Source organism: Falco rusticolus, chromosome Z (genome assembly GCF_015220075.1).
Source record: "Falco rusticolus isolate bFalRus1 chromosome Z, bFalRus1.pri, whole genome shotgun sequence".
Lineage (NCBI taxonomy): Eukaryota > Metazoa > Chordata > Aves > Falconiformes > Falconidae > Falco > Falco rusticolus.
The window spans coordinates 54,236,160-54,253,263 of record NC_051210.1 but is presented as its reverse complement, the minus strand read 5'-3'; the positions used below and the strand labels follow the sequence as shown (position 1 = coordinate 54,253,263).

The 17,104-nt window shown below is 39.8% G+C and overlaps 1 protein-coding gene across 7 annotated transcripts in view; it reads left to right on the top strand.

Moving 5' to 3' along the window:
• The first annotated feature begins 3,927 nt into the window (after positions 1-3,927).
• RIC1 (RIC1 homolog, RAB6A GEF complex partner 1) overlaps positions 3,928-17,104 on the top strand; it is a 53,356-nt gene continuing 40,179 nt past the window's right edge. For 2 of the 7 annotated variants that reach the window (XM_037373905.1, XM_037373902.1), the window contains exons 1-3: positions 4,255-4,331; positions 8,372-8,441; positions 15,518-15,625. Coding sequence is in view for 6 of the 7 variants with exons in the window: in XM_037373902.1 (XP_037229799.1) it covers positions 15,611-15,625 (15 nt within the window). In the remaining variant the exon portion in view is untranslated. Of the gene's footprint in view, positions 4,332-8,371; positions 8,442-15,517; positions 15,626-17,104 lie in introns of all 7 variants that reach the window. The other 5 variants (XM_037373904.1, XM_037373901.1, XM_037373898.1 and 2 more) reach the window with 5 other exon arrangements.

Sequence of the window (17,104 nt, the reverse complement as noted above, 5' to 3'; positions counted from 1 at the left end):
AACAACAGAATAAACAGACCTTCCCCTTCCAACAGTCTCTTCAAAGGAATACTCCTTCCATCTCTATTGGATGAGTTCAGAAAATGTCTGCAATAATCAGAGTGACTTTTCTCTATACTTTATTAAAACTCACAGCTTTGCAGCTGACTAGCCTTACCATTTAATCCACTGTGGTTTTTTTTTCTTTTCCTTTTAAAATATGTATGATTCTCCTGTGGTGTTATAGAAAATAACTTCCCTTTTACTTTTTTTTTTTAATTTTTTATCTTAATGTTTTGGTATTTCTTTAGATTTCGTCTTTAAGGATGGCAACAACCATTATAATTCACCCTCTGAAATGAGCTCTGTGGATGGTCTGTAGGAAAATTAGTTGAGTATTTGCCCTGCCTTGTTCTGTTTATATGGAACCGTTGTCAGTGAAAAAGCCCATTTTGGTGGGTCAAAGGATGACTAATAAAACCGGCAGTTTAAATGAAGGCTAATCTATGGCAATCTTCACAGGTCAGCAGCAGAAATCTACAAAGTAAAGGACTCGTTTGTTCCATAACCAGTTTTAAGAAGTCAAGATGGCTCAGTTAAGATATTTTGATGTACATAACACAGGTGCTCATGTATAATCACAAGCTTTCTGTGGTTTATATGCCTTAATGCCTGCATCTGTAAACAGCATGGCAAAAACTTCCTGCCATTGACTATGACCATGCCTCACTGACAGTCTTTCTATAAGGTTTCTTAGCTTTGAGCTATACTGCTGGCAGTTATAATAGTGGGGGGAGGGCTAAGGTGTTTTTTTTACATTTCACATACATGGACTGACCCTTCATAATTATTCATGCAACAGCTCCAGATATAACATCAGGTGAGAGCTAGCTGCACAATCTAAATGACGGCTCATGGCAATAGCTGCAAATAAATGCCAGGAGTCTTAACCATGGCAACTGTTCAGAATACCTACCCTTCTGCAACATCTTCATCCTGGATCTACTTCTGCCACCAGCAGTGCCCCCTCCTTCCTTTCACTAGCCTGCTAATACCAAGACTTATGTATCTAGGCTTATGATATTTTAATGTCCCTGGATGTTCCCACAGCTCTGCATGAGCTCTTCCTTTTCAGGACACAGCTGAGTGCAGCTTCCAAAACAACATGACTGCCACTGAGTAGGCAGCTGCAAGGAACTCCTATCTCAGACTAGGTGAACTTGATGACAACTGACAATTGGACCTCTGTGCATAAAGGGCTTTCACAGTTCTCTTGAGCTTTGTTATCATAGTCTTGCTGCTATATCCTGTAATTGCGCTTTGATCGCCACTGCCAGAACTGTTCAAGAAACTCCGAGAGCTTGGTCTCCCGCATACACTTGATTTCTACACAACTTTTGTGTCCCAAGGCATTATGATTTATATTCCCATACTGCAACACTGAGAAATGTGCTTATGTTTTCAAGTACAAACAGCCTATGATTAAAACCAAATTACCACTCTAGGCATCTAAATAAGTACTCGGATCAGCCCACAAAAACATACAAAAAATTACATAGTTCAGAACATATCCATATCATTGATGTGAGGATTTTGATAGTAACACCTTTAACAAAACACTGCATCGTCTTATTTCTGATTTCAATTATGCGCCTCATGTCTCTCCACAGAGAAAGCAACAGTATCAGCAATACAAACACTACAAAGACGTCAGCCTCTTTACTTTTGGCACAATGTACAGTTAGAACAAAATCCTACCATGTAATTGCTATTAACAGCAGAAGCTGTTCCCCCCATTAACGCTGCTCTCAGCACACAACCTGGCGTTGTTCTTCAGGAACAACATAAGCTGGAAGCATGTTTGCCTTTTATGTGTTAGGATGCTGTAGCATTAACTAAGTAAGCTACAAAGAAGTATGAAAGACATGCAAGTCCCTTATTAATTGTTTCACGATTTTTCTTTGAGAAATTTCTTCGTACTTTCATCAACATGAAGCTGGCAAAAAGTAATTAATCCAGAATGATGATTCTAAAAGTCACATCTGTTCTTCAGGATGTACTTTGGGCTATTTATTTTATAATATGAGCAATAGAAGGGGATTTTATGAATGAGATGCTGTTACACTCCCGAATATTATTTCCATTTCCTAATTTAGAAGGCTAGATATCAAAAAAACAGGCCAAAAAGGGTTCTGAGAAGAAACTATAGCAAGGAGGGTGTTAGTAGCAGAAGCACTGATTGCCATCCATTTGACAGCAAGGAATTTGATGGTAAGGCTGTGTCCAAATTGTCCACTTAAGTCTGGGGTACGAAATATCTTGGTGTTTTGCTCCTCTACTACATTTTTTTTTCAGGGTATATTATGGTTTTGTCTGGATTCTAGTATGTGCATCCTTGTAACTCACTTCTCTGCTTGTGATTGTGTTCATATGGGAGTATTTCAGCTGGAGCATGGTATTTGTATGTTAACAACTTCCAAACAGGAAGATGTTCAGAGAGCTGGCCTTAGGTGTGTGGACACGCCATATTCTTTGAAGGGAACTGAGTAACTCGCCTGCAGCGAGACGCAGTTTCAAGACAGGTCTGGAAGAACTCCTTTAACAAGCAGTGCTGGGGGACTGCTTCTGTGAACGTTCCTGATTATTTCTACCAGTGGACATCTACCTTTCGTTCTCTTCTATCTCCTTTTATTTTCCAATTGCAGGAGAAGACTAACAAGCCCCATGCACTACATCTAAAGCTATAGCATTAGTTTCCACTTCAAATCCTTCATACTACATGTTCCTGCTCTCTCCTTAATGCGTGAATAAAAGCATTTGGGCAATCATGAAAATAAGAATAAGAAACAAATAGGTCCTGCATAAAAAATAACCTAGGGAGTTTTTTTTTAAAAGAATCAGACCCTCGATCCAACTCATCCCTTGGGTGAAACGTCTGTGCCAGCACCTGGCAGAAGCCTGACGCCAAACCCACGACGCTGCACTGCTCCCTGTGCCTGCCCTCATCCTGCCCCCAAACCAGCCTCAACGGCAACGCTCCTGTCGGCGGCTCACCGGTTCTCCTCACTCAGACCTGCCTTTGTCACCTACAGCTGCTATCCCTGGCACCTTGTCATGGAACCACCCCCGCACCTGCGAAGCGCTGGGTGCCAAACGGACCTCCGCCACGCCGCGCCTCCGACAGCACCAAGCCCGGGCCCCCCGGGCTGAGGCTGGCCCGGGCCCCGAGCCCCCACCGCCTGCCCGTTCGGCACCGCCCCCGCCGCCCCGCCCCCCGCGCATGCGCAGGCCGCCGCCAGCCCGGCCCCGCCCCCGGCCCCCCAGCCAAGTGGCGGGCGATGCTTTGCGCGCATGCGCAGAGCGCCCCGCCCCGCTCCTCCCCCCCCCTCCCCCCGAATGCGCGTGCGCTCCCCGCCCGGTCCCTCCCCGCCTGCGCGCGCCTTTTCGCCCGGAACCTTGACACGGAGTCTCTTGGGCCCGGGAGACTCAGGCGCCTCTGACGTCACTTCCGCGCGGCTCCATCGCCGGGGCCAATGGGCGCCTCCGCGCCCGGCCCCACCCCGCCCCCGCCCTCCCCCTTCCTCCGCTGCGGGGCCGCCGTCGCGCTTGGGGCCGCGGCGTTCAGACGCCGTAGCGGGGGAGGAGGAGGATAAGGAGAAGGAGGAGGAAGGAGATGGCGGCGGGGGCCTCGGCGGTGACGACGACAGCGATACGGAGAGCGGGCGGGCGAGGCACCCGCAGGAGGGAGGAGCCGCCGCTGCAGCCGCCGCAGCTCCCGCGGGCCCGCTCGGAGCAGTGACCGGCCGCCTCCCTCAGGCCGCGGCCCGCTCGGCACTCGCCCCGCCCCGGACTCGCCTCCACCTCTATCCTCGGCGGCTGCGGCGCTCCCCGCCCCCACGCCCGCGCGAGAGCAACGGCGGAGGCGGCGGCTGGGGACACGGCCCGCGGCCCCCGGCCCCCGGCGGCGAGCAGGCCTTAGCCGTCCCCCGCCTGGGCACGGGCGGTGGCGGCGGTGGACCGAGGTGTCCCGTCGCTTTGCTGGTGATTATGCATGGTCGGCCCCGGGCCGGTGGTCAGAGCCCGTCGTTCGGAGGCCGTCGAGCGGGCAGCGAGCCCTCCTGCATCTCTCCTTCGGCTGATGTGCCTGCCGCCCCCGCCTAGGCTAGAGTAAGCCAAGAGCCCGCTTCTCGGGAAGAGGGAAATCTACAGCCATGTATTTTCTTAGCGGCTGGCCTAAGAGGTTGTTATGTCCTCTGGAGGTCCTGGAGCAACCTCTTCACATCCAGACGGATCCCCAGAGAGCTTTCTTCGCAGTGTTATCCCCATCTCAGCTAAGCATCTGGTACTGCAGAGTGAGTATCCATCTTTATGTTACCCCTCAGGTCCTGTGCTCCCAGCTGAAAAGCCCTCTTATCTGTAAATTATTTTTTTTTTCGTTCCTGTTCCAGAAAGGGTCGTAAAATTTGGGACTAAAACTTACAGAATACTTCATTATTTGTAAATCGGAGTGGTGAAGCCTCCGTGGTTACTGATATCAGGGTAGTGTTAAAATATGTAAAGTCAACCTACTTGGAGTTAACACCTGTTATTCCTGAAAATGAAACTTTGAACCAACTTGTTTTTTACTTGACTTTAAGTAGCGCTTAAGCTTAATATGAGAGTTTGTAGCAATGCTTCTTTTTGCAAGTACTGTTAGTGCCTTCTGCCTTGGTATGTATTGTATTTTATGTAAAAGAATGTATGAACGCAGGAGATACGAAACATTTTTTATAAAACACAGAACAGACTGTAACATTCTGTGTAATGGTATTACACACAAGTTCACAAACTCTTCTTTCTATGAAAAAGTTTATGAAAAGTTTTGCTGCCCTAACCAGAAGAATTGCCATGGCTTTTGCATGGAAATTGCTGCTTGAGCAACATCCGGTTTGAGACTGCCTGTATAATTAACATTAAATGCCTTCCTTTTAAATCGCGGTAACAAAAATGCTCTTTGTCAGTTTGATTTGGTGCGGTCAATGAAACAGCTGTGATATTGATTTTAAGTTCTGATGCTGGATCCTTTTAAATAATCGTAGATTAGACCCTAAATCTGTCTATAAATATTTCCAATTCCAGATAATTTATAGAGTTCATCTCAGATTACAGGAGAAAACTTAAGCCAATTTTAGAAAGCTGATACTGGAAGGTCTCAAATGACAGTTAGCCTTAAAAGCTTGTTTTATGTTTTAACATGTTGAGATTTCATTGCTTTTCCTTGTGTTGTGCTCTGCGTGGCTGTTCATTAGTTCCTGGGTGGGGTGCTGATACTGTTCTGGGGTTTTTTTAACCTGTGTGAGTATCCGACTAGGACATAACAGCCCAGCAGGTACGCTGTCTGAACATCACGGGGCCTCTTGTTTTTTTTCATTTGTGGCCCATAGGGTAGATAAAGTGTATGCTCTTCTAGCTTTTGCCAGTTGTTAAACCTATAGTTGTAGTCAGTCAACAGACCACAACTGCTGTTCTGTTCCAGAAAAATACATTAAAAAAGCCCCCAGGCTTGTAGAATGCTTCTCAAGATGTGCCCCGTTGTCTAGAACGTAGTTTACTTTATGGTCTGTTTCTGAGGACGACATTCTTTAACTTACATGCTTGAACTTGTTTTGAAATGTTGAATGTTGTATAACTGGCTACAGACAGAGCAGTAAAAGAATTCACTCGATGCAGAAGAGTTGAGCAAACTTACAGATTGTTTCAGTTTTTTAAATACACTTTAATTCAGTATGTAATGGGTACTTTTGAGGAAAGTGCTGACTTTGCAAGGCTTCATCACTGGCTGATCTTAGACTAAAAAGTATGTTACAGTCTCACCACTGCTGTGGACATCCAGCCATTTAAGAGCATTTTTAAAGATAATCTCTTGTGTTATTTTCATGCATGTCGTGGTGGTGGTTTGTTTTGTTGTTTTTTGGATTGGGTTTTTGTTTGGTTTTGAAGGTGAAGCTTAAAATTGTATGCTGGACTTCTGTAAAACAAACTGAAATTATTGCATTCTAGAAAATATTTTCATTGTCGGAAGTATCTTCTTTGGAACAAGGCTAAGTTCTGGTCAGGCTAAACTAATGCAGTTTCTTGAAGTAGAAAAGCCTTCAGGCTAATGTTCTTGTTAAGAATTTTCTCAACTGTATATTTGAAAGGTTTCATGTAAGAATGAGGTGACGAGGCTGGTGAAGTTCTGTTTTGATTTTTTCAAGAGCAGGGAGCCCTTTGAAATACTTTCAGATGTGTGAATTTACATTCAGTACGTGTATTTTTCAAGTAAGGTGGTAATGTTTAAAGCTCCTTTTCACCTACCGTGTCCTAAGAACTAACAGAACTAAGGAAACTTTATCCCAAAGTGTGGATGGTTTTCTGGTTTGAAACAATATATGTATTAAGATAGAAGCTTGGGTAAATGATGTAGGTAAAACCAGAAGGAATTCTGTTAGTGGTTTTGAGCCAAGAAGCCCGTGACTATTTTACATGTTATTTTGTACAGGGAGATTGGATTGTGGATCGAAAAGACCACTGATGAGTGGTGAATGTTTTTGATCGTGCACCAGTATTGGTGAAAGACTCTTGAGCATGTGCCTCCAAATGTGTACTTTTTTATGCATCATATGCATGTGCCACTTTACTAGTATGCATGTTGTCAAGCACACACAACATAGAGTAGAATAGAATGGACTGTTTCACTTGGGAGGGACCTACAAAGATCATCTAGTTGTTGGACTAGAGTAGACCAACTGGCCTTGGCCTGACCAATTCAGGGCTGACCAAAAGTTAAAGCATATTACTAAAGGCATTGTCCAAATGCCTCTTAAACACTGACAAGCTTGGGGCATTGACCACCTCACTAGGAAGACTGTTCCAGTGTTTGAAGAAAAAAAAAAAAAAAAAAAAAAAAAAAAGAATGAGGTAAAGTTGAAATAAACACATTTTTAAATTTTTACTTTATTTTGTTCATTAGTGCTACAAAAAATATTTTCTTCTTTCATCCCAATGGATTGTATTAAATGCATCCCACGTTGGAGAACGCTGTTCCAAATATTTTTCTTATATCAGAAGAAATTTTTGGCTTGGGTACCTCAAAAGATTCTGTGACACCAAGAGCCAATGAAACTGTTTTCATTGACAGCTTTGGAAGGCTTGTCACTGTTTTCATTCCATAATGTTAAGTACTTGGATGCTTGAAATGAGAAATTTAAATTAGCATTTCAAAGTTTCTTTAATGAAAATGAGGTAACTGATGTTTAGTAGATTGACTGGGGAACTACAGGTGAGTTATCATGAGGCAGCCGTGCAGTCTTGAGTGTCATGATCTTTCCTGCTTGCACGTGTATTCTAGTGGCTCTTATTGTGAACTGGGGATGGCTTTTACAGGGTTGTTTGGCTTGCTATTTTTCAGCCTATTTTTTTTCAGCTAATGAAGGAATCAAAGGAGCAGTGTAGCTGGCTTGTTGAAAGTGTTACTCCTTTAACAGTAGTGGCATTTAATTTTAAATTGCTTTTGTTATTTCATGAAATAAGAGCTTGAGGCAGTACAGGAAATTCTAGATACTCACTCACAGGGCTCTACATATTAAGGGAAGATGTATGCAACCAAGGAAGGAGGTGTGATAGATCAGTGGAGCTCCCCTGTAAGTGTTGAAGAGTGAATTATGTGCAACAAGAATAGTCTGATGATGTAGTTCTATGTGTAAATATAGTTCAGAATGTCCCTTCTTTAATAACAAACTTGTGGCAATGACAGGAGTAAGTACTGGTGTTGAATATGTAATGAAAATTCCTGGAGGTTGTTGGACAGTCAGCTATGACTCTGCCAGTCAAAACCAGTTTTGTTAGCTCTTTGAAGCCAAGAGTAGCTTGCCCCAACTACTCATTTTGAGGAGCATTTCTTAGTTACCTAGGTGCTTATCAGTTTATGATTTATGTCTGCCCTTGTTTCTAAACTTTCCTGGGCTTTTTGTGATGATCCGATGTTTAATCGGGACACCCAAATGAACTGTAAGCTCATGGGAAAGCATGCATGTCAGAATCCTAGATTGTCAAATAATCTGTATTCATTTTAAATGCTGAGTAAGTCTGTATCCAGACAGCCCTCGTAACTCACACTCTTGGGTGCTTTTCAGTCTCTAGCTGTTGCAGTACTAGAGTTGAACTTGATGCATGCTTTAAATGTAAGCATACACATTTGTTACACAGGACAAAACAGGGGACTGTGCTTGTTAGAGAAGTGATCTCCATAACCTGGAATTTTGGCATGATACAAAAGGAGTTGCTTGTGACACCAGTCCTTATAGTTCATATGATAGATGAATAAATATATTTTAAAAATACACAGTTGTTTTGTAATCTTTTTTTATTGCAGGTGGCCATTGAGATAAGAAAATAATTATGTTTTGACTGTGCTTTCAGGATTATGCTTTCATCTCAGAACTGTAAGCAGAATAATTTACTGAATTATTGTATGTGGCCTTTTCCTACATAAGATTAGATACAATGTCTGTAGCATTTTTATGTGGAATTTGATTGCAAAATGAACAACAGAAGTCTTGATAATGATGTAAGTGGTTGTGTATTGTTAACAATATGACATGGCATCAGTGCAAACTAAGACATCTTGCCTCTTCTGCTGTATTTTTTTCCTTAGTAATTTAACCCCTGAGATGCTAACCTCTTACTGATACCTATCAGACATGTCTGAGAAGGCCATTTCTTCTTACACGTCAGTAGCAGTTGTGCTGTTGCTTCTATTGCAAAGATATATTGTTGTTATGTAATTAAGGAAATGAGGATTAACCGGTTAGACTGATGGATTTGTAATGTGAAATGTAAAATTGTTATGTGGATATTCAGTAGGTCTTACCAAGTTTTCCGTGTCTCCTGTGTTAATATAAAATAGGTGACCCCTGAAAGGCATCTCAGAATTACTTGCATGAAGAGAAAAGCATCCTCAGTTACGAGTTTTAACTGTCCAACTAGTTTCACATAATAGAGTTGTTTGCCAATAGGAGATCAGAGATGAGGTTAGAGGGTCTGTTCTCTATCACACGCAATTCCATTTAATCCATATGTAAGCACTTGGAAATTAACGGGGCTGAGGAGCAGCAGCAAGTATCTTATCGAATATGGATGGCTTTTCTTATTTGCAGCACTTTTAAGCAGCAGATTAACTAACGACTTTCACCTGGTAGAGTTAGTTGTTGACAGTTTTGATGCACTTTGGTTTTTTGAGCTCTTTCACAGTAGCTTGTGAAGCACAGTGTTGGGAACTGTGTCTGCCATGTTTGTTGGATGGATACTCTGCTGATTCTAAGCTTTCCAGTTGCTTTTAAAACTGAATTAAAGGAGTTACATTTTTATAACTAACTGTGCTTTTAGAAATTCTTTTATCGCCATCTTGTATCTGTTACTAACAAAATGGCTTTTTCGTGGTCTTTTTTTTCTTTTTTTTCCTTCTGGTCCTTTCTAATGAATTGTCCTGTTCCTTATGCATGCATGCATGCTTTCCTTTTTTCCATCTAACCTTTCTGGTTTGTTTGTTTCTAAACCTACAAAGCTTCAGTCTTTAAAGTGGAACATAGACCATCTACTGATGAAATAAAGTGCAGTGTCACCAGCCTTTTGTTTGGTTTTCTCCAAGCCTTGTCTCTGTTGCTTAGATGGTAAGCTCATCAGAACAACATGCTTTTTATTTTTGTCTTGGGCCTACAGCCTAGTGAAGTGTTGAAGCATTTGTCTTAGAAAACTGAACAGTACATTTGTGGTTTTGAAAGAAATTGTCTCTTGATTCTAAATGTGATTAATTTTTGGTGTCATGAATACTAAATGTTAGGGGTTGAGAATATTAGGATTTTAACAATTGCCTATGGCCATGCAGGTTCTTGAATTGATGTTACATTAAAAACCCAAACCCATATATAACACCATGTTGTCAGTTGCTAATACTGTTGCATGCTCTCAGCCAAGCTAAGAACTTTTTCCTAGACATAACTGTTGTGAAAAGATTGCTATTCTTCCAGATACTCAGTGTCTGAAAGCTATAATTAAATGCAAAAAATTATTTGGTAATAGTGAATTGGTGGCATTAAAGATGAGTTGTTTAAAAGAGAGAAGGAAGTATTAAGGATTGTGAAATTTACTTGGTTTTAAAATTCAAGTTACTTTGGATTTATGGTTACAATAAAAAGAGCAAAATAAAAAAAATGGAGTTCAGAGTTGAACACATCAGTTATGGATAGGCTAGGCAAAACATTCAGAACTTCTCAATGTTCTTGGGTATTATTTGGGTAGAAATAATTTAATTCAGTGCAGCTTTATCAGTATTCTAAAAAAATCATTTAACCTCTTGTGGTATGTAAGAATTGGAGTATGACTGTATCCTGTGTGATGCAGCATTCTTAGAATTTAGGCAAGGGTATGATTTTGCTATTTATATTTCATACAGATATAGTAACTACTTCTTTGTTTTGCTTAAAAATTACAGAAGTGCTGGTGTCTCACACGAACATCCACAGGCCTGAGCAAGAGTATTACTTCATATTTTCAGTAATTTTTTGTGTGACTATAAGTAGCAGTGTTCCTGTCTTGCTCTCCTCCCTTCTGCGTTTAAGTAAATTCTGTGGTAAGAGAGCAACTAAAAATAAGGGAACACTAAAAAGTTTCGTTGTCTGAATGCATACATACTGTTAGGTGTTTACTTGTCAAACTTAGGCCAGTAGTTTTCCATTGTATTTGCTGACCTACTTAACTTGTTAAATCTACTGTATACACAGTTCATCATTAACCTCCAGCAGTCAAACCACAGAGTCCAAATTAAGGGAGACTCACTGTTTCATTATTTTATATACTGTCAAACAAACAGCGATTGTACTTCTCTCCAGTATAGTTTTCTTCAAAGCCTGTTAAACATCTCAGTTAGGATATACACTTGCTCATGAGGGCTGTTGCCCAGGTCTCTACTGCTTGTCCTCTTTAGACAGTCTGTTCAGAGCAATGTTCATGTCTTGGTTTGGTATTGAAATGTCTGCTTGATTTGCATTTACATCAAATGTGATAGAATGTTTGTGTTTAGAGAAGTTAAGTGGTAATATCGCAAGTCTAAGCTCTCCGAATCTGCTGTGTTTGTGTATCTTGATAGATTTCTTCCTAAAAACCATAAGGTTCAATGTTCTGAGACTACTTACGTTGCTCATAGTTACTGCTTAAAAAGAAATGGGAAAGATGTTGTATTTGGTCAGGTAGAATTAACTAAAATAGTAACAACTTAAAATTATTTCACCATGAGTTTGGTTTGTGTGGTTTTTTTTGTTTTGGGGTTTTTGTTTTTGGTTTTTTTGTGGGTTTTTTTTTTTTGGTGTTTCTTTTTTAATTGTTTGCTTAGGTATTTTGTCCTGATGTTGATGCAGAGCTCATCTTTTTTAGTGGAAAGTCCGAAGAAATTCCTAATGTACAACAACAACTAATAATGAAACAAAAGTGAGTTTGAAAATAGTGTAAGTGTCTGCTCATGAAGCTAGCTTGCTACCTTACTGTTTTATAAATAGTGCAATTCCTATATTTCAGTATTGGTCATCCAAAACACATTTGCTTTTGTCTGTCTCTTTTGAATTTTGTCAAAATCTCACATCACTAAAAAAAGGCATATTTTATGCTAGAAAGTCATTGTTGAGACGTGTAAAGATTTTGAAGTAAGTGCTTCTGTGGAAAGTGCTCTTGTGAAAAGGTAGCCAAATGAATGATGTATGGGGAGGGAAGGAGATAAAGTATATTTAGCTGTGGGTACAAGAAGTTCTGTTTCTCTCTTTTCAGTAGCATTAACTAGAGCACTGGAGAATTTGTTTCCTCTTTGGTAATAAAACTGCTACATTCTTTTAAGGTTATCTTCCCCTCTTTTTTTTTTTTTTTTTTTTTTTTCTTCTTTTCACCATTTCTGTTACCCTGTGAGCATCCACCTCCACTGTTCTGTTTTGTCTCACCTTCTGTTTTGTGTGATCTTACATTCATCCCAAGAGGCAAAATGTACTGTATCAAAATGCTAGATTTTCTCTGCGGCAGATTGTAACATGCCAGATATGCTTCTTATCTATTTTGGGAAGCTTTTGCTAGTTTTAGTTGCAATTTGAGTGAAGAATTGCTTACTCAGTTCTTTCTTCCTGGAGAACTGAAGGTGTGTACTTCTGTTATGTAGACAGATTTTGTTGTTGTTTGTTTTGTTTAAACAACCCTTTATTTGTTAGGTCACTTGCTATGTTTCAGGAATCACTAGTTTTCTCCAAAAGCTGTGGCTCTATGGTTAGTATTTCAGCAAGCATTATAAAGGAGGATTAATATCTTGGCTTACTTGAAATAGTATGTGTGTCTTATTAGTTCTACTTAACTAGGTTTCTTTATAATTTTAGTAGCTGCATGTAGAAGTGTAAAGAGGAAAAAAACATGGAGTTTTCATGAAGCTGATACAGACAGTTGGTTTTTCCAGCAGAGACAAATGTAAAAATTTAAGAAAATTTTGTGTAACAGAATCTGAACAGTTTCTGTACAGGCCATGAGTTAAATATCTAAAACTAATCAGAGAGAAGAATTGTACTAACTAGGCCCTTATTTTTGAGAGAATGTTTGTTTAATGGCTTGCTCTGTTCAGAGCAAGTAATTAAAATTAGGCTGATAGACTTCTGTACTCCTCTGCCATTATAAATCTTTGGTCACTTCAGATGTAATAAATTACTTTAGGTGTAGAATGACCATTTCTCCTTCTCTTGCATGAGCCGAACAGGATATTGAGCTATATTGAGCTGCCCTTCTGGTTTGTTAATGTAGCAGTTCATGCTTTTGAGGGAAGCTCATACACAGGAATAAAGTGTCTATGTTGAGGTTTTCCTCACATACAAAATTATGCTTTTTAGTTGGGAAGTATGGGGAAATAAATTGCATCAGTGAAGTATTTATGGCTTAACCATTAGCTAGGTAGCCTTTTTGACCTATTGAATTAGAAGTGGGTCTGCTTTCTAATACGAGAAGAAGCTACTTAAATTACAAAAAGGTAAAAATGATTGCTTGCCCTCTTAATGTTAACTCCTTTAGTCCTTGTCTGTAAGGCACAAAATAAAATCAGTCTAGAAATCAATTTGTATAAATTGTATAGCTGCTGCTTATGTGAACGTTCTTCCAGATTTTAAGTTGTAATAGCAGCTTTCTTGTGAATAAATGTCTCAAGAACATTACAGTATAAGAGCTGTTGTTACATTCTGTAAAAGTAGCAGTGTAGAAGGAAAATTATTCAGCGTTAATGAGCTTCTAAAACTTTCTTTGCCTGCTGCTAAAATGCTTGAAACACAACAGTGCTTTACAATAGGTCTCCAAATCTGCGTTAATGGTGCACATTACCAAGATTGTACTTGCCCTCACAAGGCACTCTCTATCTGTACATCTACAACAGTTAAGGCGGGTCTCAGCCAAGCAGTGAAAGGCTGTAGTTCATGAGAGCAACCAATAAGAATCTGTTGAGAATAATTAGTTATCTGTTTAGTGTTAGAATAATTTGATCAGCAAATACCTGCAAAAGAAGCCACATGAATTGAAAAAAGTGGTGTAAATAGTTTTGGGGTACAGATTAGTTTGCGTGTTATACTTTACAGTATAAATACTTAACTTTGTTTTTGATAATTCGGTTCTGTGTGGGTGTAAAATTTTAAGTAATAATGCTGTTTACAGGATGCAGAGTTACACTATGAATTTACCAACGCTAAGACTCTCTGTGCTCCTTTTTCATATGTATGATGAAAGCATATGATTACTTATTCATATGATTTTTCATTTTAAATTGATTTGGTTTTAACTACTTTTTTTTTAAGGGAAACTGAAGCAACTGATTCCAAATATGATGGCAGTAGATATCCACTGAGTTCTCGGGTAGTTTCTGGGTAGGATTAATGTTTTTAGACTTGCAACAGCTTCCACTGTTTGAGCAAGTAAGCTCACTAAGAACAATGGCAAGTTGCCATCACCTGTGGTTCTTGTGGTGGACGACAAGCTTTGCCAGGGGTTTTCATGATTAATCACTCTTTTTGCTGAAAGTACTCTTCAGCCTTTTAGTTTCCTTACAGGCGCTGGAGGAGAGTGCTGGTTTTGGTAGAGTTTGCTGCTGCAACTATGAAGGAAAATTGGCACTGATAAGTTAGGAAGAACATCTGTTAGGAAGATGAGGGGGAACTTCTTTTACAGAAGGAAGTGTGGCTTGTTTAATTTAACTGAAGGCTGAGGAAGTACAGTTGTCATCTAATTAATATACATGCACCTTTCACTGTTGCTACCTCCCAGTGGTGTAGGGTAGCAGACTGGGGAATACCTTGTCTTGTCACGAAGGAGGGAAGACACAGTCACTCAATATGAGTGATCAGCAGACTTCGTTTATTGTGCCTTACAGTCACCTTTTATGCCTTGTTATAATTAGCTCATACATATTACGAAAGTTAAGCTCATTATTGGTTAGTTGCCTAAATACCGAGCCCGCCCCTAGTTTATCTTCTGTAGTTATCTGTTCCCACCTGCAACATTCTTTTCCCACCGCAATCTTCCTGTTATTGTGTAACGAGAACAGCCAAGGATAGTGTATTTTTGCTTTACTTCAGATAAGCTGAGAGCGATGTGCGTTTTTGTCCAGCCAGCTGGACTATGTCTATGTGACCTTTTTCAGCTAGCCAGTTATCCACAATACCCATCTAAGCTGAAAACTGTTACTGGTTCAAGAGCAAGAAGGTACAAACAAAAAGAGTGTTTCTAAGCACTGGAGCAAGGAAGGGTAACTTCCCATTAGGTTGTTGTGTCACAGCTCTCAACTGCTTTCATGAAAGGGAATGAAGACTTACTGCCTATGGTAGCTTTGTGTGGGCTTCATGGCCCCAAAGCTCTTTTTCATTCCCGGGAGGAAAGGTGTTCATGGGTATATCTCATCATATGCAAAATCTTTTCAGCAAACAGTAGGGATGGTTTTTCTGCACAATTTCTGGCAACCAGTTCTTGAAGTGGTGTGAAACAGATTACCTGATTATCATTCTCTTTAATACAGTGACCCATCTATTTAGTAGAAACTAAGCAAATGGATTGTACCAAATACTCTGTAGAATTTTTCATCTTAGTTAATTTTGACAGTCCTTTTCATTGTAGGAGCCTCTTGGAGGTGGTTCTGTTTATCAGTCACCCTTTGTCTACCTTGAAACTACTTTTGTATTCTGTCATGACTCATTTCTGGGCAAATGAAGGTTTTTATTTAAATATACTGGGTTTGAAAGAGTGAGATTAGGAATGACAGTGTGGTAGGAGTTCTGCATAAATTTCTTTTAAAGGCACCATTGTGTAATGCATTGTCAAATACACACAGATTTTTTAACCTTCCCCTTCAAGGGAAATGTGTTCTTGCTGTTAAGAAAACATAGTTGTTTACAGTTATATCACAATATGACAACGATCCCATTCTTCTAGATATGACATGTAATAGTTTGGGTTTTTTTTCTTCCAGCCCAGTGTATTAATCGTAAGCTACAAGGAACTATCAAAAGCAGCTTCCCAGTTTGGACCTTATAAACAAGCAGAATGGCGTCCTGACAGCACCATGATAGCTGTTTCAGTAAGTGGAGTTTTTATTACTTCTGTGGTTAAACAATTGCAAAGACAGTTTTGTATTACCAGTTTCTGTGCTTATACAAATTTGCAGATTGTATGTACGTTTAGTGTATATATATATATTTTAATAATAGTACCAAGGTATTTTTGGATGATAGAAGCTTCCTTTAGTAGCTTTCATTCATTTTTTTCCCCCTGAAGAATGAACTGCAATTCTTGGTATTAAAATAATGCTTAATGTATTGGTGAGGGGTGATACAGCATCTCATTAGTTTAGTAATCTGGTCACAGAGAATAAAGGAATTGGAAGATATGAAATAGTTGAGGAGTTAAGTGACATAAACATATGCCACTTCATAAGTAGGATTTACAGTTGTTTCAGAAAGGTGGTTATAGGAGGATGAAACTGTAGTTTTATTATGGTGCAGTATCTTTTGGTGATTCAGAAAAAATGCAGGGCACTGAGAACATAGAAACATGGGCAGTGATAGGTGATACATAGACTCTTCTGTTCAGACGCTTAAAGGTAAAGATGAGATCTTGCCTTACATGGAAATAAAATCTTGTTTTGTAGTTGATGCTGTGCTCACAGCAGTAAAGTGGGCTATTTCAGCACCAGCATATATAAATTTGAGATGCAAGGTAGACACAGAGGTGTGAGTAGAGTTTGTAGGAGTCAGAATATGGGATGGCACTCCTGGTGATTTTTGGTCAGGTCTTACATTAGGACGAGGCCTTGAGTTGGGTAACTTTCTTTTTCTACATTTTCTTCTGAGAAGGTGCAGAAGAAAAGAATGAAATCATTAAACTTCCCCACCAGAAGTTCATTATGTGGAAACCGGGTAACAACTACCGTATTTGTTGGTGTACTGACTTTACCTCCTAATATAAACTCTCTGTGCTTAAAATTATGCCTGTGATGCTTTGTAGTTTTTAAACCAATCAGATATTGTTATCTTAGTGGAAAATACAAGATGGTTTATGGAATAGTTCCTGTCTCTACTAATATCATCATTACTCTACATCAGCTAAACTTCCTGTGCTCCTGTTTTCTTGTGTGTAATGCAGGGCTAGACTTTTCTGAGTAGCTGGTTTGGAATGTTTAATTCACCTTAAAGAATCTCATGGAATCAATGCAATAAACTATTTCTGTTAGTGTCAGCTTATATTTTCAGTTAGCAAATGCTAATGATTACCAGCAAAGACAGAAGGGAGACTTCTGTAACATTTATTATGAATAAAAAAGAACTCTACAGTTTTATAATACAGCATATAATCACATGTAAAATATCCAAATATATTTTATTGTCCTGTAATTTATGCAGTAGTTCAGAAGAGATTTAAATTCTTACATTGAATTACTTTGCATATTATGGTTTTTTTCTGTGATGTTGGGATCCGTTTGCTCAAGAAACCTTGTATGTCAGCTGACAGTCAGACTAGCTTTAGTTTCTGCCAGTTCAGTTACTGTACTTTCAACTTT